We start from the raw sequence: 22,713 nt of genomic DNA, 5'->3' as shown, positions 1-22,713 counted from the left end.
TTTTGATATTTTTGAAATGGAAAATTCAAGTTTTTGTGTCAAATGATTTTTTGTTTTGAAAGTGAATTTATAGTGCCTTTTTAAATTTAAAATGTGTAAATCATAACTAAACATTTAGACATTATGAAAACTGATCCAAAAAATGTTTCAATTGACCTGATCCAAAAAAATTATGGATTTTCAGTTTGTGAAATTTTTTGAAATATCAGCGTTGCATTCCAGTTCAGTATGGGAAAATTTATCAAAATCTCAAACATTCGTGCACAACAGGAAAATTGTTTCCCTTCAAGCTCTAGTCAGATGGGCCATTAACATGGGTGATAAAGTCTCCAGGGATGAGTGTGGAAGATTGTGATAAGAGGAAGAGAGAGATCCAGGAGCTGAAATCACAGAGGAAGGCTGACAGGGAGAAGCTGGGTTGGCAGTAGCTGGCAGTAACATAGAGGGGGAGAGGAGAGAAGAATAGGTTGGAGTGCTTCTCAAAGGAGGAGAAAATGTGAGAGCAGAGAAGTCCAACACACTCAGCTTGTTCCTTTGGGGATGATTCAGGGCCGGGATTGTGAGAGGAGGAGAGGCCTCTGTAAGACAGAGCAGCTGCAGCGACAATGTCAGATGAAGGGATGCAGGTCTCCATGAGAGACAGGAGCTGGAGGGAGTGAGTGATGAAAAGGTTGTGGATGTCTGTGATCTTTTTAGTGATGCAGTGTGCATTCTAGGGACAGCAAGAGGAGGAGGGGGGCTGGACATGAGGTTAGGAATGATGGCATGAGAGGGGATGATGGGGATGAGCGTGGAAGTTGGAGACCATGGGAATGAAGGGGGGGTCCAGGTTTGGAGAAGTTGTAACCAGAAACCAAGAGGAGGAGGCAGAGGAGGATGTGGGATCTAGCTGGGAAGGGGATAGAGATCAGAATGGAAGAGAAGCGGGTAGAGCTGGTGGGACCTGTGAGGGGTGAAGGTAATAGAATGGGGAAATGGAGCCAGTGGGGGGAGTTTAGGGTTGGGGGAGGAAGAGGGAAGATCTGTGATGCACAAAAAGGTGTGATAAGAGCTATGGGCAAGAGACAGATGAACATGGTTAGTGAGCAAGTGAACAGTGAAATAATAAATGGAATCCAGTTAAATCAGTAGTAGTGAATCAATAAGCAATGAGATGAAATGTGAGGTGAGTTAGTTAGTAGTGAGTTAGTTATTCCTAGAGATGGTCAGGAATTTTTCATCAGAATTTTTGTTTAACTGAAAATGCTGTTTCCTCAAAATCAAAACTTTCCCTGGGAAACTTTCAATTTTGCTAATTTTTTTTTTCAATTTTGTTTTGGGAAAATAGAAATGAAATGTTTCATTTGGGCTGGGTTCAACCCTGGTAGGAATATTTCAGATTGTAGAACTGACCCAAAACGTTTCATTTCCAGTCAGTTCAACATTAATCTTCATTTCCCTGTTGTGGCACATTGCCTTATGGGAGTTGTAGTTCAGGCTCCTGTTCTCTTCTAAGGGCTGGGCTCCCTGGCCAGACAACATCTCCCCTTATAAAGTGCAGTCTTCCCTCTAACTGGTGGCACAATTGCCTCATGATAGCCACATGTCTGTAGGTGCATGGTGGGAGATTTAGTCTGGTCAGGGAATCTGGCCCATAAGGTAAAACAGAGGCATCAGAGAGAAATGAAGTTTAATGTTGAACTGACTCAAAACAAAACACTTGGGGTCAGTTTGACAAACTGAAAGGAAACATTTCAGTTTGGGAACATGGAAATTGTTTATTTAGATTGAAAGTGAAGACGTAGTGAACAGTCAGGCGAGTGGGACAGTAGCAGTCAGTACACAGTCAGAGCTGTTGCCCTGAGACACTCATGTGGCTGTTAAGCAAAAGCAGGAGCTGGATGATCTTCACAGTCACAGAAGGTGTTGAAGGATTTAGCTGCAGGAGTCAGGGGAAGATGGCAGCAGCTCTGCAGGGCTTTGGAACATCAAGAGAAGGACTGAAGTGAGGAGGGTGAGTTCAGTTACTGGGCCAGGGTAGGTAGACCAGGCTGTGAGCTCAGTCAGGTGACACAGGAGAAGGGGCATCCAATGGGAGAGAAGGCAAGTTAGATGGTGCAGATCTGGAGAAAAAACAAAAGTGAAGTGACACCAGCCAGAGAGTTAGATCGGGCAGTGAAAGTTCACTTTCAAACCCCGTGCAGCCAGGATGTGTTGCCTTGCCCTGGGAGGGAGGAGGAAGATGGTGGTCAGCCTCAAGCTCAGGCTTTTCGGAAGAATCATAGCTGGAGGGGTGCACACAGGGACCCAGTGGCTAACTGGACTTCTTGATCCACATTTATTTTTTTTAACCCTTGTTGGTGTCCTGTATATTCTATTTACAAACAGCCTCTCCCCCCAAATACTGTGTTAAAAGAAATTAACTTAGGTTACAAGTTGAGCACTTGAAAATTAGGAAATGCCAGAGTTAATGTGGCCTGGGCAATCCCTATGTGTGTGTAGATTACAATACAGTTTTCAATTATGTGCTCACTTACTATTATTTCCATAGGAAAGCACTCTCTCCTCTGATCTCCCTTCTCCTTCTTCTCAGGGTACGGTGGGTACAGGCTGACAAACGGCAGCACAGCATGTTCGGGGAGAGTGGAGCTTCTCCACGGAGGCGCCTGGGGAACCCTCTGTGACTCCCAGTGGGATTTACAGGCTGCCCACGCCCTCTGCCAGCAGCTTGACTGTGGATTTGCCCTGTCGATGCCAGCAGGGCAGCTCTTTGGCACAGGAGAGGGGCCTGTCTGGAACGGCACGTTTGGCTGTGAGAGGAATGAATCCCGCCTGAGGGACTGTCCTGTTACTGCACTGGGCACAGCTGAGTGTCCCCCTGGGAGCGAAGCCAATGTGGTGTGTTCAGGTGAGCAGCTGCAGGGGGAAAGAAAAAAATTGGGGATTGGGGAACATCCTCAGCCAGATCTTCACAGTGTGGCAATCTGCCAAGCTCCATTGGGTTCAGTGAGGCTATGCCGATTTACACCAGGTGGGGACCTGGCCCATAATTTGGCCCCCTGTCCCTGCACCAGCCAAGTCTGCTGGAACTGATCCCTCTGTGAAATGCTTGTGGTGCCTTGAGTATGGAATGTATCAAAGAAACCAAATTCTGGTCCCTGGTCCTCCCTTCGCACTAACTGACGTGGATTGAGTATCAGTTTGTGAATATGCAGGTGCAGAATAGTCCCACAGCCCCCACAGGGTAACTGCGAGCATTGAATAAGAGTAAGAATCCCTTCCTGTTCCCCACTCCCCGCCCTGCCATTGCCATTAACACTGATCACTGCGCCACCTCGACACTCACTTTCTCTTGTGCTCAGGGTGCCCGGGTGGCAGGTTAGTGAACGGCACCGAGTGCTCCGGGAGAGTGGAGATCCGACATGGAGACACATGGGGAAGCCTCTGTGCCTCCCACTGGGATTTGCAAGATGCCAACGTCCTCTGCCATCAGCTGAATTGTGGATACGCCGAGTCGATCCTGGGAGGAGCCCATTTCGGGGAAGGGAACGGAACCGTATGGAGCGACATTTTTCATTGTGAAGGGACTGAACCCTGTCTGTGGGATTGTTTTCGCATGGCCCTGGGCAATCCAGCCTGCTCCCCCAGAGACTCGGCCAGTGTTATTTGCTCAGGTAAGTTTAATATAGACATGTATATGTCAGTTACAGTGCAGTGTACTGCCCAGCTTAGGATCATCATGAGTAGTCCCATTGACTACAGTACTCAAGGTAAGTAGGGGTATTGGAGTGTTGCTCTCTTTGTTTAAGTTCCCCAGATCAGAGAATCTCCAGGTGCAGTGAGGGGTGGCGAGGTGGATCCTACCTCTACACTAGAGTGAACCAAAGAGAATGGCTCTGTTCTATAAACCTGGGGTTTGTGATTCACAGATTCCCTCAGTCCCAGCCGGGCTGACTCAGCCCTTCATCAGGTTGAGGTTGGTGTTGCAGAAGCAACTTATACGCAGAGATCTCATCCAAACTGTGGGGCCATTACAATCCCACTTCACTCTGGGAAAGTAGGTGTTTGCCCTCGTGTTCCTGGCCAAAATGCCCTCCATTGCCCACCCCGGTTGTGTGCTGGTGAGCTGCAGCCCTCACCTACAGAGCTTGCTCAGTGGGTGTGTAGATTGATAAATCTTTAATTCCTCACAACACTTCATAGAAATAGTCATTTCTTTGCCAAAGATCCCAGTTTTCAGGAAAGTGTTCAGATGGCTCCAGAGCTTGGCTCCTGAACCAGCTGGGAATTTTCACAAAGATCCTGCTCTTCATGAGAGCAGCTGGTGCTTTGATGAAGATCCTCCTCTACAATGCAATACAAATACTGCAGGGGTCCTTTTTCCTGCAGGCTTCTCCAAAGATTTTCCCTCATCCAACTTCAAAAACTTCCTCATGACACATCGGAGAACGACCGTGGCTGATAGATGGCAAGTTATCTGAGGGCTACCCAGAGTGGCATAGGCCAAGATTTTTAAATGTATTTAGGCATTGCTGCACTGATTTAGGAGCCTAACTCTCATTTTCTAAAAGGATTTAGGCACTGACCAGCCTTAATCAATAGGATCCATAGGCTTCACATCCCTGAGCATTGTAGCTGTGTCAACCTAACCCCCAGTGTAGACAGCAATAGAAGAATTCTTCCATTGACCAAGCTAGCACCTCTCAGAGAGGCGGATTACCCACAGCAATAGTAAAACCCCTTCTGTCACTCCAAGAAGCATCCGCAGTGCGGTGATACAGCGTCATAGGTGGCATGTTGTAGCTGTGTCACTGTAGCACCTGTAGTACGGACATGGCCTTAGTAAACCAAACATTTAATGCCCACCGAAAATATTGTAAATAGTATTTGGAGTACTATGAATAACTTTAAAAAAAATCTATTAGACAGTAAGTCTACTGGTTTTCCTTGTACAGCCTTCCCCCCTTTTGTTTCTGTTACAAACATTCAAGTATAAGGTTTCAACTTATCATCATGTTCTGTACTTCAGCCCACACATCCAAACACATTCCTCACTGATCTTCTCTCAGAGGTGATTTCTCAGGCTTCGCAGTGCAGTCATAACATGTTGTATGTGTCACCTGCATTCTTCTGAGTTTGACAAATGGCAGCACCTCCGTTTCAAACACTTCAGAACTTGGTCAGCAACCAATCAGTCTAGGGATCTCAGCAGCTAGCAGAGTTCCAGCCCTTGGGTTAAGAGCTCACTGGCTCTCAGTTGCTGGTGAAACAGAAATCTGTAGCCTGTATTCAATGTGGTACAGGGATTGGAAACAGCTCTCACAGCAGACAGATCTCTCAGTCCTTCATCTATCAGCTGCTGAGTCCACAGGGCTGCATTTGATACCAAAAAATGAGGTTGACCAAGCTACATCTCTCAGGGGTGTGAAAAATCTTACATAGGTTAAGCCGACCTAACCCTTGGTAAAGAGAGCACTAGGTTGACAAAAGAATTCTTCCATAAAGCTAGCTACTGTGTCTTGGGAAAGTGGATTAACTACAACAATGCGAGAACCCCTGCTGTTGGCCTAGGTAGTGTCTACACTGAAGGACTACAGAGGTATAGTTGCAGCTGTGCCGCTGTAACCTTTCAAGTGAGGACAAGCCCTTTAATTCCGCTATTTATAACTCTTCTCCTACACTCTATTGGCTCAGCCCTCAGAGGGTGACTAGGGTGTGACCTGCCAGGTTGATTGCCCACAATGTAACAGAGGCGCAGAGTATCCAGCTACAATCCATGTCCCCTCCCCAATGCGTCTCTCCCTTCCTGATGGAGAAAAAAAGTCAAATGCTGCAGTGCAAAGCATGTGGGTCACATTGACCCAGAGATTCTGTGCTGTAAGTGAGGGGAGAGTACACTGGGTCCAGTTCTCACTAACCCCAGCTACTCAATATAAAGGAGCCTTAGTGGGAGAATCAGACCATACGTAACTTAGACTGCAGAAGAGAAGATTTAGTCTGCAGAAGAGAAGAGTGAGACGGGATTTGATAGCAGCCTTCAACTACCTGAAGGGGGGTTCCAAAGAGGATGGAGCTCGGCTGTTCTCAGTGGAGGCAGATGACAGAACAAGAAGCAATGGTCTCAAGTTGCAGTGGGGGAGGTCTAGGTTGGATATTAGGAAACACTATTTCACTAGGAGGGTGGTGAAGCACTGGAATGGGTAACCTTGGAAGGTGGTGGAGGTTTTTAAGGCCTGGCTTGACAAAGCCTTGGCTAGGATGATTTAGTTGATGTTGGTCCTGTTTTGAGCAGGGGTTTGCAGTAGGTGACCTCCTGAGGTCTCTTCCAACCCTAATATTCTATGATTCTATGTAACTTTAATAGAAAAGAGTAGTTGACTCCCTGTCTTATGTGCAACTTTAAGCCAATCCTGAGCTATGAATCACTACTGACCTGTGTGTATATATATATTTATTTAGGAAGTTTTAACTGGCTTACAAATCATGTTTTGGGAGCACATTGGCTCCTTTGAAATGCAAGGTGCCATATACACTGTATAAAAAAAATCTCCAATGGCAGTAAACACCTGAAAGGGTTTTGGCTTCTCCCACAAGGAACTTCAACAACTTTATGTGCTCACAGTGAACAAACTTTTAAAATGAAATATATATGTATACATATATGTTTAGAAAAAAATGGGACATTTTTCCCCATTGCCCAGAGGTCACTCACCCCTCCAAGCATCATCTCCAGCCAAGCCAATAGCTAGAGTTGAGAGTTGCAGACCTGGCCTGCCGGGTGCAGAAAAACCTTTATTGTGTTAGCTCCTGTCATAAATATAAAGGGAAGGGTAACCACCTTTCTGTATACAGTGCTGTAAAATCCCTCCTGGCCAGAGGCACAACCCTTTCATATGTAAAGGGTTAAGAAGCTAAGGTAACCCTGCTGGCACCTGACCCAAAATGGCCAATGAGGGGACAAGATTTTTTCAAATCTGGAGATGGGGGGGACAAAGGGTTTGGGCTGTCTGTGTGATGCTTTTGCCAGGAACAGATCAGGAATGCAGCCTTCCAACTCCTGTAAAGTTAGTAAGTAATCTAGCTAGAAATGCATTCAATTTCCTTTTGTTTAATGGCTGATAAAATAAGCTGTGCTGGATGGAATGTATATTCCTGTTTTTGTGTCTTTTTGTAACTTAAGGTCTTGCCTAGAAGGTTTCTCTGTGTTTTTAATCTGATTACCCTGTAAGGCATTTACCATTCTGATTTTACATAGGTGATTCTTTTACCTTTTCTTTAATTAAAATTCTTCTTTTAAGAACCTGATTGATTTTTCATTGTTCTTAAGATCCAAGGGCTTGGATCTGTGTTCACCTGTACAATTTGGTGAGGATTCTTATCAAGCCTTCCCCAGGAAAGGGGGTGTAGGGCTTGAGAGGATATTTTGGGGGAAGATGTCTCCAAGTGGGCTCTTTCCCTATTCTTTGTTTAACACACTTGGTGGTGGCGGCATACGGTTCAAGGACAAGGGAAAGTTTGTACCTTGGGGACGTTTTAACCTAAGCTGGTAAGAATAGAGTTCAGAGTGGGGAAGGAACCTTGACAGCTGCTTATGAGTTTGGAGTTGATGCAGTGATCACAGTTCACCAATGTACATTGAACAGTGAAAACAGGGCAGGGCTTTCTTTAAAGGAACCACATGTCCTGGCAGTGCTGGATCTGGGAATTGTAGCAGTGACATAGGCCAATACCCAGACTCCTGTTGTAAATCACAGCTATCTCACAGTGCTGCCGATATCAGTGCATTGTGTGGGCATGGGGCCTTTTGCACTGGGCACTTTGATAACCAGGGACCTGATCTGCCAGGTGTTCCTGAGCACCTTCTACTCACATTAACTCCAGAGAGAAGTGAGAGCACTCTGCATTGTACAGAAGGGGCCCAGCTCCTCACAGGATATGGCCTCAGAGCTCGGGAAGCCTTTCCCACCATCACCCCCTGCATTTCTGAGTAGAGAAATAAATGGAGCCCTTGAGATAGGTTGTTCCCTGTATCACTGCATAGCAGTGAGGGTTACCTTCCACTTGCCAGAGAAAACTGTGTTTCACAACACACCTGTGCATTATTTATAATGCAGTACCAGCGGGGAGTTTTATTCAGTGTATTTCCTATCTCTCCGAGCCCAGGTCATTCTGAGTCGCTCAGGCTGTTGAATGGAGAGAGCCGGTGTGATGGCAGAGTTGAGATTTCCCTCCATGGTGTGTGGGGCAGAGTGTTGGATGACCAGTGGGACATGGACGATGCCAGCGTGGTGTGCAGACAGCTCCAGTGCGGAGTCGCTGAGAAAGCTTATAACCCCGCTAAGTCTCAGCGAGGAAGGGGCCCCGTGGGGCTGAGAAGGGTGCAGTGTGCAGGAAATGAGACTCGTCTGACTCTCTGTGACAACTCCACGTCTGAGACAGCCCAGGCAGGAATTGCTGAGGATGTCGGTGTTGTTTGCTCAGGTGACTTAGTGTGAAAATCTTATAAATATCCTGTCCTTGTTCAATGGGAACATAACGCACCCCAGGGCCTGCCTCCACCCCACCTGTGCTGTGATCTCAGCAGTCCTTGAAGCGATGTGGATCTGAGGTTCAAACTTTCGCCGATTTATAGTAAAAATATCATATTATATACAGAAAAAGCATAGCCACATTATAGGTTTAATAAAATGCAGCGAGCTCCCCCAGTCCTGTCTCTCTGTTGTATATTTTTATGTATTGGAGCTAATAAAAAAATTTTGATGAAAAATCTTCACAATAAGATTACTGATTTTCACAGAATGTCTGATTTCATTGAAAATGTTCAGATTTTTGTTTGAAAAATCTAAATTTAGTTGCAGAAAAGAAAAAAATATTCATAGTCATCTAAATATTTTGTGGGGAATAAAGAATGAATTTCCCAAGCAGTTCTAGTGTATCTAGTGGCTTCTTTATGTTAAAGTCTTAAAAAAACATGCTGTCTTGAATCAGAAAACAATAGTAAGAAAAGGAAGTCATATGCAACCTGTTTTGACCAAGAGTGCCATGGATAGTAGCTCTGGGCTAGATCCCCAAAGGACTTGAGCGTTGCAAGGCCTGACTCCTAGGTGTCTTTCTACCCAATGAGATCCTCAGCCATGAGTCACGCGCCCAGCTTCCCGTACAAGCATGGGGAGAGTTAGACACCTCAGAAGCCAGAAAGCTGAACAGGGAACCACCTAAATTTGCCAGCTGTGAGATGCCAAGGAAAGGAGTAGGGCCTAGATACACAGAGTTATTTAGATGCCTAACTGCCATTGATCTAAGCCTTAGGCACCTGACATACAGGTCAGAGATAGGCACCCATCTTTGCTCAGGACTCTCAACCACAAACTCACTCATGTAAGTCAGGTCAGCTCTCTCATCTCCCAATTTTATCCATAACCCAGTGGTTAAAGCACTCAACTGGTGGGAAAGCACTCAATGTGGGAAATCCATGTTCAAATCCCTGCTCTTCCTGATTTGGAGCAGGGACATGAACACAGGTGAGTGCTCTAGTTACGACAGACTATAGGGTATGCTGGGGTGGGTCTCTCCTGTTGGAAATGTTCCACTTTGTACAAATAATTGGTCACTGAATCAGAGAAAAAGCAAGAGAGTGACTCTAGCCTGGTGGCCAGGGCACTTGCCTGGAATGGGGGAGACTCAATTCCCTGCTTCAATAAATACGTAACGATTTATACATTATGTATTTATAAAGAGGCAGTTAGGTATCTATGTACCTTTGTGGATCTAAGCCTCTGTCACTTAGGAAGTACATCAAAGTTGCTGTTATAATGTGACATTGTTAAGTCCTAATCTTATAACTGTGCAATTTTCCTTCATTTAAAAGGGGAAAAAAGGAATCTGTGATGGGATTTTTTCATTGTTCTTGGTTGTAGATGACAATTGTACAAGAGAATTCTATTATTATTTTTGATGGTATATTATTTAAAGACTCCACAATAAAAGTAAACATAGGACCATACCACTGGTATCCCTGGTATCCTTCAAGTAACATATCCCTATATCATGTACTATATGTTACTGCACTGAAATCATTTTTCATGCCCATTCCAACTGCAGGGTAACTATGGCACATTAAGGGTCCATTCCTGCTCCAATTGTGTCAGTGGGGACTTCACAGTTAATTTCAGCAGGGTAGATTTGGGCCCTAAGTGTCGGGGACTTTATTGTAGACTCATGCATCCAATTGCCTTTCTTTCCCTGTATTTCTGAAATAAATTGTTACGATGTCTGCTTTTTTTAATCCTCTGGTGTCTCCCCAATTCTATAACAATTTAAAAGACTATTTGTTTTTTGTTAAATTTATTGCCTAATAATTCCTTGAACAACTTGATGCTTATCCTTTAAGAGCAGTTTGAAAATATTCAAACTTTCCAGTAAGGGGTGATTCTGCATACCCTTAGTTTCACTAGTACCTCTTACCCATGTGATGAGTCCCATAAGATAGGCCCTACCAAATTCACAGCTATGAAAAACGTGTCACGGATTGTGAAATCTGGTCTCCCCCTGTAAAATCTGGTCTTTTTGTGTGTGTTTACCCAATACTATACAGCTTTCATGGGGGAGACCAGCGTTTTTCAAATTGGGGGTCCTGAACCAAAAGGGAGTTGCAGGGGGGGCTCAAGGTTATTTTGGGGGGGAGGGTGGTATCGCTCCCCTTATTTCTGTGCTGCCGTCAGAGCTGGGCAGCCCCAGAGCAGCAGCTGTTGGCCGTGTGCCCAGCTCTGAAGGCAGCACCCCACCAGCAGCAGTGCAGAAGTAAGACTGGCAATACCAGACCAGGCCACCATTACTTCTGTGCTGCTGCCTTCAAAGCTGGGTGGCTGGAGAGTGGCTGCTGACTGAGGGCTCAGCTCTGCAGGCAGCAGCGCAGAAATAAGGGTGGCAAAACCACACCATGACATCCTTACTTCTGCGCTGCTGCTGGCGGCGGCTCTGCCTTCAGAGCTGGGCTCCCGGCCAGCAGCCGCCGCTCTCCAGCCACCCAGCTCTGAAGGCAGCGCCGCCGCCAGCAGCAGTGCAAAAGTAAGGGTAGCAGTACTTGCAAACCACCACCACCACCCCCCCCTCCGCCCCAACTCCTTTTTGGGTCAGGACCCCTGTAGTTACAGCACTGTGAAATTTCAGATTTAAATAGCTGAAATAATGAAATTTATTATTTTTAAAATCCTATGACCATGTAATTGACCAAAATAGACCCTGAATTTGGTAAGTCAATACCTATAAGGGTTACTCAGATGAGTAAAGAGTTCAGAATTAGGCCCTTACACTCACTTGGTGTTTATCAAAACTGCTCTGTAAAAATCTTCCTCATTTCCTTACATTACAGGCTTCTTTTCTTTTCTGTGTTTCTTGCAAAGACAGATTTTTAAATGTATTTCAGTATCTCAGCCATTACACTATCATCATTAATTTGACTGGAAGCTGTTCAGCTATTATTATATTGCATGTTAACAACTGGGATTCATCCTTGCAGGAAGCAGGCGGATCAGACTGGTGAATGGGGCAGGTCGCTGTGCTGGGAGAGTGGAGATTTATTACAGTGGCAGCTGGGGGACGGTCTGTGATGATGCCTGGGATCTGTCAGACTCCAATGTCATTTGCAAACAACTGGGATGTGGACATGCCATCAATGCAACTGTCTCTGCTCATTATGGGGAAGGATCCGGGCAGATCTGGCTGGATGATGTGAACTGCTCTGGGAATGAATCCGATCTCTGGGCATGTCCTTCCAGAGGCTGGGGCCAGCACAACTGCAGACACAAAGAGGATGCGGGAATTCTCTGTTCAGGTCTGGTCTGGGAATGCTCTTGTGAACCTGGTTACCAGGCTATTTAATGGAGGGGGAAGATATTTGAGGAGAGAGCTGAGAATGATTGAGACTCTCCCTTGCTGTCTCTCCTCCCAACCTACAGGGATCATGATTAAAAAGTCACCATTTCCCATCGGTTCCCACCCAGGGGTATTGGAAATATCAAAACATTTCTCTAGTGGTGGGAGGGCAGTCACTGCTGTATTGCAGGCATCTGTGTGTGTAACTGCTGGGAAATGGTGACTTTCAAGAGGGGATCTTCTATTTCTAATGGGCTTGTGGTGTCCAGAAGAGTTTCTGATTCTTGGAGTGATTGTTTCTGGCACTTGAATCTGCAAAATAATGCACAGGATTGTTAGGAATCTCTGGGATTTCACTCTTTACACCCCAGTTCTTTTCAGAAACAGATTATTTAAATTCCCTTTTTGTGCATTTCCTTCTAGAATTCACGGATTTGAGGCTGGTGAGCGACAGTGACTGTGCTGGGCGACTGGAGGTTTTCTACAATGGGACGTGGGGCAGTGTTTGCTCCAATCAAATGTCTAGAGTCACCCCAGCAATTGTCTGCAAACAGCTGAACTGTGGGGATGAAGGGCAGCTTGCAAGAGACTTGGCATATGGAGCAGGTTCTGGTCCCACATGGCTGGACCATGTTTCATGCAGTGAGCAGCACAGGTCCCTTTGGCAGTGCCCGTCAGGCCTGTGGAAACAGCACTCCTGTGATAACCGAGCAGAAGAGACCCATATTTCTTGCAGTGGTAATTTTGAAACTGTCTGCACGCACGCACACATGCACCCTCTACGTGTTTAATTCATTGAAAGTGTGTGATTACTTTTCAGAATAGACAGTTTTACATTCTCAGCAGTGACACAGACATATTTTCATTGTCCATTCTAGGAATGAGAATGAGGCCCATGGAAAACAAACTGAGGAATTAGTTATTTATACAAGCTGTGTGGTACACAGTGTAATCACCTAGTGAGAGCTCACAAATGCCTCCTATTAGCTAGCATCATTTGGTAATCTCTGTGGTTATCCTTTGGGGCTAAAGAATCAGAGATGGGCCCAGTGTCAGTGACCAGGACATAGGCGGTTGTTGTGAGTGGTTGGAGCAGGAGTCAGGTACAATGGGTAGAGCAGGAGCTGGTAGTCGGAACTCGGAGCCAAGGGTCAGAGCCAAAGTCAGAAGTCAGGAATCAGAGGTGAGAGTCAGGACTGGGTTACCTGGAGCAAGGCAAGGCCGGGATAAGTCTGCAGTGAGAGCAAGAGCAAGGCTGGGAACAAGGCAGGAGCACAAGGTATTGCAGCTGTGGGAAATGCTTTGAGCAGTCACTGAATGGCTACTGTGGCTGCTGGATTCAAGAGCTGCGCTGCAGACCCTTCCCACCAATCAGGCAACCCACTACAGGCCAGCTGCACTTGTTAGGCTGCCTGGAGACTGCTCTGCTTCAGGTGCTGATTCCTGAAACTCTGCCTGTGACATCTGGGTCAGGATCAGAATTCCCCAAAAGTGTGTCTGTGTGTAGGTATGATGGGGGTGCTCTATTCACCACAATATGGTGCCTCCTCCTGGTTGTCCTGCTTGCCAGGTCAGCGCCTCTCCCCATGCTTGCAAACCATCCCTCCATCTTGTCTCTCTGTCTGCAGCTGCTCTCTTGATCCAGGAGCCGCTGTGGTCTCTTTGTGACTCAGCCCTCCAGCTGGGTCACTATTGTGGTTTGCACTTCTGGGCGAGGGGAGTCTCTTCTCCCAAACAGGCTTAGCCAGTCTTCCTATGGTGCCACTTCCCCAGTGGCTGGTTGGGGAATCTGGGCCCCGGCTCTACTCTGGGCTCTGGCTGAGGGACCCTCTAGTCAGCAGTCATTCCGTACTTTGCTGCATTTCCCTAAGCACTTGCCTAATATTCTTGCTATCTCTTTGTTCTCTGTGTCGACCAGCTTTCCCACTACCTCCTCCTGGGGATTTAGATTTAAGCTTATGAAATTGCTGTAATTTAGAGGTTTAATATACCGATAACCCTACTCTCTCCTACATCCCACACACTTCTCAGTCTGTTCATGTCATAATTTTCTATCCATAGGAATAAAAGAAAAATCACCTCAGACCCTGTTTAGCGAATGCCCGAACTCTACAAGCTGCACAGGTATCTCTGCTTCTCACTGTCTCACTCTTGGTCCCGAAGGACTTTCCCAGCTGTCCCAGTAACATGTGAGGTTTCTGCATTTCCAGACCAGGAGAAGTTACACGTCGTGGGAGGAGAGGACAGATGCTCAGGGAGAGTGGAGGTTTGGTACCATGGCTCCTGGGGAACAGTTTGTGATGACTCCTGGGACATGGCAGATGCTAAAGTTGTGTGTGAACAACTGGGCTGTGGATCTGCTGTATCTGCCCTGGGCGAGGCTGCATTCGGTGAGGGGACTGGTCCCATCTGGGTGGAGAAGTTGAATTGCAGAGGGACAGAGTCATCTCTCTGGGACTGTCCTGCCAAGCCCTGGGGTGAGAGTAACTGTGATCATAAGGAAGATGCTGCTGTTAATTGTTCAGGTGAGTGACAGGAGATGGTTCTGCTTCATGCTGTAATTTTCGCAGAAGGGATGGATACAACTGCCTCCCCGCCTTGGTCACAGGGCAGGCCCTCCCATCTCCTGTGTGCAGGAGCATCATGGATTCTGTGAGGTGGAATCTTTGTTGGGTAAGATTGGCTAAGGCATCAGCCCACATAGCCCTTGTATCCATCATAGGTCCCAATGTGCTGGTTTGTTACTAGTGTTCTCAGCACAGGGGACTTAAGTTGGGCCCAAAATCTCTGTCATACAGGCCCTATGCTCCTGTGCAGGAGTTTCTGGGAATCAGAACAGGTCACAGCTGGAGACCCCCCAGGGACTCTCAGAGGGCCCATTCTCCTGGTAACAAACACGTCACCTCCCCCTTACTCCAGACTCTAACTCTCCTCCCTTTTCCTTTACAGGTGTGACAGAGACGACAGATTCACTGACTAGAACAGGTAAAACATCTATCCCCTTCCTTATCAAGGGTTAAATTTACCTGGTGCTGGGTCACAGAGGAGGAACTGCAAGCTGCAGCCTGAGGAAAGGAGTTCCTTTCCACGGCCTGTGAAATCTATGGGTGAATGATACCCGGGTGCTGGGCAGGACTCTAGCTGACAGGGCAGAGCCCATGATTTAAACAGCAGTCTGTGAGCTGCCCCCATGGCACACAGACTGTATCCCAGCCTGTTACCCTGGTCTCATGAGCCATGCAATGAGTGACTGGGGAGCTCCCTGGGGCCTCCCCTGACTCTCATGATAATCTCTCTCTGTTGCATGTTCATTTCCATCCAGCTCCCCCGCGCCGCCCTCCAACCAACAGTGGGAGAGTCACGGTGCCCGTGGTCATCTGCATTATCCTGGGGGCCCTGCTCTGCCTGGTCTTAATCATCCTGGGGGCGCAGGTGCGAAGTGCCAGGGCAGAGCGCAGAGGTGGGTCCTGCTTGGTGTCACTGTGTGAAATGCCTCTGAAATAGCAGGCGGAGCTGTGCCTATGGGGGGTGGGGCGTTGGCAGTGTAATGGAAGGCTAAACTGTATTATACTGTTCGGCTACAAGGTGGCGCTGTGTGTCGCAATTTATTTAAACTAACCTCAGCCATGCCATGAAGAGAATTAAAGGGATCTTATAGAGAACACATCTGGCGTGAATCTATCTAGGAAGGAAGCTCTATAGCCGGTCCATCAGTGGTACAGAAGCCTGACCAGCTAATAGCAGCCCTGCCACCTACTTGTAAAGGGTGTACATGACATGGTGTCCAAAGTTCAGCAGTTCCAGAGTAGAACAAGAACAGATGGAAAACAGCAACAGAAGTTACATGCAGAAGGAACAGCAACAAAAGTTGCAGACAGAAAAAAAAAAAAAGAACAGAGGTTGCAGGATCTCATCAATATCCCTCTCTTCATTGCCCCAGACAACTTCAGCTTAGATAAACCTTCACAGTGGACAGATGAGAAGCAGCATTTTGCAAGATTTCAAATTGCTACAAAATTCTGTAAGGAAACTGAAGGTATACAAGTATACTCTTTAATTTATGCTATGAGGAAGCAGGCAGAGCATAACTTTAAATCCTATGATTTTAATCAAGACAGCCATGAAGACAACCATGAAAGGGTTTTGGATAAGTTTAATGCATACTTTATACCTCAGAGAAATGTGGTTTATGAAAGTGCATGTTTTCACCAGAGAATTCAAGGACTAGGGGAAAATGTTGAATGGTTTATTAGAGCTCTGCATGCATTGGCTGAAAACTGTGATTTTGGAACAGCAAAATATGAAAATATCAGAGACAGGCTAGTAGTGGTTATTGGGTTAACAGATAAAAATCTTTCACAGCAGCTACAGTTAAAAACAGACTTCACCCTACACACCGCTATTCAAAAAGAAAAGCAGTCTGAGCTGATTAGACAGCAAAACCCAGAGCAACTTGCCAAACTTGAAAAACAAGAAACTAGCTTAGAAGCTGTTAATAAATGCAAGTAATTACCATAAGACTGCTTAGGTAAGGAGACAGAACCCCCAGGCTAAGAAGGTTGAAATCTAAGCAATTACAAAAGCCTTATAGCCCAAATGCATGAGATAAGGACAAATTCATATCCCAAGAGATGAGGAATGTCCACCCAAAGGCTCAGGGTATAATAAATGCACAAAACATGCACATTTTGCTGTTGTTTGCTGCATCAAAGTAGTCAGGGAGTTGATTCGTATTACAATCAAGAGCCATTGTTTCTGAGATCTATAATGTGTAGGGCCCTACCAATTTCACGGCTGTGAAAAATGTGTCACAGACCGTGAAATAAACCCTTCCCCATGAAATCTGATCTCCCCCTTGCAGCTGAGAGCACCCCAGCACCCTCGCTGGGCTGGGAGGGAGACGACTTGTCCTTCCCCTGCACATCCGCTCTCTCTCTCTCAGAGGCAGATCAGACCCACCTCGGAGTGTTTCCTCCTACTGCAGGAAGCTCCAGTTCTGGAGGTTCCTGCAGCTGGAGGAGACTTGTAGAGGTGGGTCCAATATCCCCCTGCTCCTGAGAGTGCCCCAATCGGGGGACTCCTAGCTGCAAGTCCATGCTAGGCTGGGGAGGGACAGGACTTGTCCTTCCCTTGCATGGCAGCTCTGGGGCTGGGGGGAGCAAGGGAGATCAGACCCACTTCAAGGTATCTTTTGGGTTCGGTCCCCCATGATTACAACACCATAAAATTTCAGATGTAAACAGCTGAAAATGAGAAATTGACCAATTTGAAAACCCTGTGGCCATGAAATTTATCAAAATAGACCTTGAATTTGGTAGGGCCCTAATCATGTGTGAAGATATGGAGCCTGTCTGGAGAGTGAAACTGAATATTCAGAGAAAGGCTGTTGACTTTAAAATTGACTCAAGAGCAAATGCCACAGTCATCTCAGAAGGAACTTAAAATAACCTTCAGCCCATCCCAGAGCTGAAGTAACCTGACACAGCTCTGACTAGCCTTGGAGGCATTCTGATTGCATGGGACAGTTTACCACAGAAACAACTTACCAATACAAAAGCTTTGCATTCAGAGTGCATGTGATCAAAGTATCAAAGGTCAACAACCATCTCCGCCTCAGTGTGGCAGCCATGATGGGCCTAGTGAGAAAGGTGGAAGAGCTTCACAAAGGATTTGTTGATACTGGATTTTTGAAAGGCGATCCAGTAGAAATAAACTCAGGAGACAATGCTGAACTATACAGTGTACAAATATCAGACAGAACTTGGAAGAAGCTAGCTGCAGGTTTATGCAAATTCAAAGGACATCATTCCTTGATTGTAGTGGACTATTTTTCCCAGTATATAGAAATAATGTACTTGAAAGACAAAACATTTCACAGTGTTATCGAAAAACTACAATTCACTTTTGTTTATTTCGGTATTCCAGAACAACTAGTGATAAACAATGGACCACAATTCACTTCAGGAAAATTCATTCTAAACAAAATATGAGTATGATCATATTACTAGCAGTCCACATTACCCACAAGCAAATACAGAGGCTGAAAGAGCTGTACAGACAGCCAAAAAATCCTGCAATAGGAAGAGCCATTCCTTGCTCTTCTGAGTTACAGATCAGCATAAATAGCAGCTACTGGATCTGGTCCAGAACAACTCCTGATTGGAAGACAACTCAGAACTACTGTTTCAAGTTTAGAAAGGAATCTATCTCCAAAGTGGCCAGACGTGAACAGCATAGCCAATTGGATTAAAAAAGTAAAAAAAGAGCTTAACAACACTTTTACAACAGTTGTCACTCAGTAAGAGAACTACTGTGTCTAGAAACTGGTGACAATTTTGTGCCATAAGAACATAAGAATGGCTATAATGGATCAACCAAAGGTCCATCTAGTCCAGTATCCTGTCTTCCAACAGTGTCCAATGCTAGGTGCCCCAGAGGGAATGAACGGAACAGGCAACCAAGTGATCAATCCCCTGATGCGCACTCCCAGCCTCTGGCAAACAGAGGCTAGGGACACCATCCTTGCCCATGGAATTTATCTAGTTCTTTTTGGAACCCTGTTATAGACTTGGCCTTCACAACATCCTCTGGCAAAGAGTTCCACAGGTTGACTGTGAGTTGTGTGAAGAAATATTCCCTTTGTTTGTTTTAAACCTGCTGCCTATAAACTTCATTTGATGACCCCAAGTTCTTGAGTTATGAGAAGAACTAAGTAACACTTCCTTATTTACTTTCTCCACACCAGTCATGATTTTATAGACCTCAATCATATCTCCCACTTAGTTATCTCTTTTCCAAGCTGAAAAGTCCCAGTCTTATTAATCTCTCTTCATATGGGAGCTGTTCCGTAGCCATAATAATTTTTGTTACCCTTTTCTGTACCTTTTCCAATTCCAATATATCCTTTTTGAGATGGGGTGACCGCATCTGCACACCGTAGTCAAGATGTGGGGATACCATGGATTTATATAGAGGCAATATGATATTTTCTGTCTTATTATCTACCCCTTTCTTAATAATTCCTAAAATTCTGTTTGCTTTTTTGACTGCCACTGCACATTGGGTGGATGTTTTCAGAGAACTATCCACAATGAATCCAAGATCTTTCTTGTGTGCTATCAGCTAATTTAGACCCCATCATTGTATACGTATAGTGGGGAGTATGTTTTCCAATGTGCCTTACTTTGCATTTATCAACATTGAATTTCATCTGCCATTTTGTTGCCCAGTCACCCAGTTTTGTGAGCTCTTCGCAGTCCTCTTTGGACTTAACTATCTTGAATAGTTTTGTATCCTCCTCAAATTTTGCCACCTCACCATTTACCCCTTTTTCCAAATCATTTATGAATATGTTGAATAGTACTAGTCCCAGTACAGACCCCTGGGGACAGCACTATTTACCTCTCTCCATTCTGAAAACTGACCATTTATTCCTACCTTTTTGTTTCGTTTCTTTTAACCAGTTACCGATCCACGAGAGGACCTTCCCTCTTATGTCATGACAGCTTACTTTGCTTATGAGCCTTTGGTGAGGGACCTTGTCAAAGGCTTTCTGAAAATCTAAGTACACTATAACCACTGAATCCACCTTGTCCACATGCTTGTTGACGCTCTCAAAGAATTCTAGTAGATTCGTGAGGCATGATTGCCCTTTAGAAAAAACATTTTGACTCTTCCCCAACAAATCATCTGTGTCTGATAATTCTGTTCTTTACTAACATTTCAACCAGTTTGCCCAGTACTGAAGTTAGGCCTGTAATTGCCAGGATCACCTCTGGAGCCTTTCAAAAAAATTGGTCTCACATTAGCTATCCTTCAGTCATCTGGTGCAGAAGCTGATTTAAATGATAGGTTACATAGCCCTGTTAACAGTTCACAATTTCACATTTGAGTTTCTTTAGAACTCTTGGGTGAATACTACCTGGTCCTGGTGATTTATTACTGTTTAGTTTATCAATTTGTTCCAAAACCTCCTCTAATGACACCTCAACCTGGGACAGTTCCTCAGATTTGTCACCTAAAAAGAATGGCTCAGGTTTGGGAATCTCCCTCACATCCTCAGCCATGAAGACCGACGCAAAGATTTTATTTAGTTTCTCCACAATGGACTTATCATCCTTGAGTGTTCCTCTAGCATCTCAATTGTTCAGTGGCCCCCACTGGTTGTTCAGCAGGCTTCCTGCTTCTGATGTACTTTAAAAAAATGTTGCTGTTACTTTTTGAGTCTTTGGCTACCTGTTCTTCACATTCTTTTTTGGCCTGCCTACTTGTATTTTTACATTTCACTTGCAGAGTTTATGCTCCTTTCTATTTTTCTCACTAGAATTTAACTTCTACTTTCTCAAGGATGCCTTTTCGCCTCTCACTGCTTCTTTTACTTTGTTTAGCCATGGTGGCATTTTTTTGGTTCTCTTACTTTGTTTCTTAATTTGGGGTATGCATTTAAATTGAGCCTCTATTATGGTGTCTTTAAAAAGTTGCCATGCAGCTTGCAGGGATTTCACTTTTGGTGCCGTACCTTTTAATTTCTGCTTAACTAACTTCCTCATTTTTGTATAATCCCGCTTTCTGAAAATAAATGCTACCATGCTGGGCTGCTGTGATGTTTTCTCCACCATAGGGATATTTAATTTAATTATATTATGGTCACTATGGACCAAGCAGTCCAGCTATATTCACCTCTTGGACCAGTGCTCCACTTAGGGCTAAATAAAAAAGTGCCCCTCCCCTTGTGGGTTCCAGGACTAGCTGCTCCAAGAAGCAGTCATTTAAAGTGTTAAGAAACTTTGTCTCTGCATCCCAGCCTATGGTGGCATTTACCCAGTCAATATGGGGATAGCAGCTGTTGGATGTGGTCCAGTACAACTCATGATGGGAAGAAAACTCAGAGCTACAGTTCCAACTTTAGAAAAGAATCTATCTCCAAAGTGTTCAGCCATGAAGAGAGTAGCCAAATTGGATAAAAAGACAAAAAGAGCTTAGGAACACTCTTAAAACAGATGTTAGAGAATTGTGGAGTCTAGAATCTGGTGACTGTGTTCATGCCAAATTGGGTGGAGGAAAAGAATGGACAACTCCAGCTGTCTCAAAGAAAAATAATTTGGTACCCAAATCACATGTGATTGTGACCAACAGTGGAGAGTTCAACAGAAACCATCAATACCTACAGTTTATTCTTCAGAAACAACAATCAACAAACCAAACTCTACAGATGGTGGATGCATAACAAGAAGAAGATTCAAGGATTCCAAGCCAACTGTAGCCAGTTATTGCAACTAATGTACAGCCGGATGACCATGCTGTTATGTGCTTGGGTCGGGTAATTAGAAAACAAGTACGATTGAGAGACACTTAATAGACTGATTCATACTGACCTACAATGATAGCATGACAGTTTAAATTTTGTAAATGGTAGGAATGTAGAACTTAGGGTATGTCTACACTACCCACCGGATCGGCGGGCAGCGATTGATCCAGTAGGGATCAATTTATCGGGTCTAGACTAGACGTGATAAATCAACTCCCAAGCGCTCTCCCATTAACTCCTGTACTCCACTGCCGCGAGAGGCACAGGCAGAGTCGATGGGGGAGCAGCAGCAGTCGACTCACCGCGGTGAAGACACCACGGTAAGTCAATCTAAGTATGTCGTCTTCAGCTACCTTATTCACATAGCTGAAGTTGTGTAACTTAGATCGATCCTGCCCTCTAGTGTAGACCAGGGCTTAAAGTGGAATACTTAAAGGTATATTTAACTGTATTATACTGTTCAAACACTAGGTGGCACTGTGTGTAACATAAGTTGTTTCAGCTATCATCAGCTATATCTGTCAGAGTATTAAAAGATCTTATGATGTACACAAGCAGCGAGTATCTCTCTGGAAGGGAAGCTCTGTAGCCAGTCATGCTAGTACCTGAAACCTAGGTGGCATAACAATTAGCAGTGAAAGCTGCTTGCTCAGGTGTGTTTACTCATGCAGTGCTGCAATCACACCTCCAGATTGCAGTGTGGATGAACCCTTATGTAGATAGCACTTTGCATTGTTAAAGCACTGCACAATAGTAGCTAATTATTCCCCAGATAGTCTCTAGGCAGTACATAAATATGTAAGTACTGTTTTGCCCATAGGTGTAAGCACCAGGATGGAAGAGGTATGATTTTGGGTGGTACTAGGAGTTGCAGGACAAATTTATCAAGGGACCATAAAGGCTGAATATCAAAATAAAATTAATGACAGTGAAATACCCAATGGAACAAACATCAAAGGGGCATAGTCCCTGTCATCTGGGAAGTTCAAATCTAGATTGGACAGAGCAGTGGGAATGTGCTGTAGGGACCAGTCCTGCGCTGGGCCCAGGAGGAGGGGCTGGATGATCTCATAGGGTTTCCCATCCCTAGTTTCTAACTCTGTGTGGACCCTGCCCTTTGTTTTCAGACTCCAGAAGATCCCTGGACCCTTTCTCTGAGGCTGTGTATGAGGAAATTGATTATAACCTGATGAGAAAGAAGCAGATATTCGGTCGCTCAGGTCTGTGTGTCATTCCTAACAGGGAGCAAATCTCCAATGCACTTTCCATCCTAATACTCTTGACTCAGAGATAAATATCTGCAGCCTTCCACCCTGTGAGTCCTGGATGGCTGCAGGCACTGAGTCTGTGGAGAGATCTGCCAGTTACTGGACTCGAATGAGTTTCCTCCCAAGCAGACTCTTCTAGCCCCATTCTGAGGACAGTCGGTCCCATCTGTACATCCTATAGCCTTGAAGGGTAACTAGTTATGGGTCAGCAACCTGTCTGTTTACACCATTTTGACTCAATATCAATCAATTGGGAAGATTCTGCTCTTAGTTTAGCACATTGTC

General features: G+C 45.2%; 1 protein-coding gene across 1 annotated transcript in view; it reads left to right on the top strand.

Annotated features, from left to right (window-relative positions):
• The window catches only part of LOC311520737 (scavenger receptor cysteine-rich type 1 protein M130-like), a gene marked incomplete at both ends in the record, with an annotated part of 61,801 nt that overhangs the window by 33,929 nt on the left and 5,159 nt on the right, over positions 1 to 22,713 (top strand). Inside the window, 7 exons of the mRNA XM_084628454.1 lie at positions 2,573 to 2,887; positions 3,342 to 3,653; positions 8,143 to 8,460; positions 11,498 to 11,812; positions 12,277 to 12,636; positions 15,176 to 15,313; positions 22,288 to 22,380. Coding sequence (XP_084484580.1) covers positions 2,573 to 2,887; positions 3,342 to 3,653; positions 8,143 to 8,460; positions 11,498 to 11,812; positions 12,277 to 12,636; positions 15,176 to 15,313; positions 22,288 to 22,380 — 1,851 coding nt within the window. The remainder of the gene's footprint in view (positions 1 to 2,572; positions 2,888 to 3,341; positions 3,654 to 8,142; positions 8,461 to 11,497; positions 11,813 to 12,276; positions 12,637 to 15,175; positions 15,314 to 22,287; positions 22,381 to 22,713) is intronic.

The sequence above is a fragment of the Lepidochelys olivacea genome (genome assembly GCF_965140295.1).
Source record: "Lepidochelys olivacea isolate rLepOli2 genome assembly, chromosome: 1".
Taxonomy (NCBI): domain Eukaryota; kingdom Metazoa; phylum Chordata; order Testudines; family Cheloniidae; genus Lepidochelys; species Lepidochelys olivacea.
The sequence above is the reverse complement of the archived record's forward strand: the minus strand, read 5'-3'. Positions and strand labels throughout refer to the sequence as shown.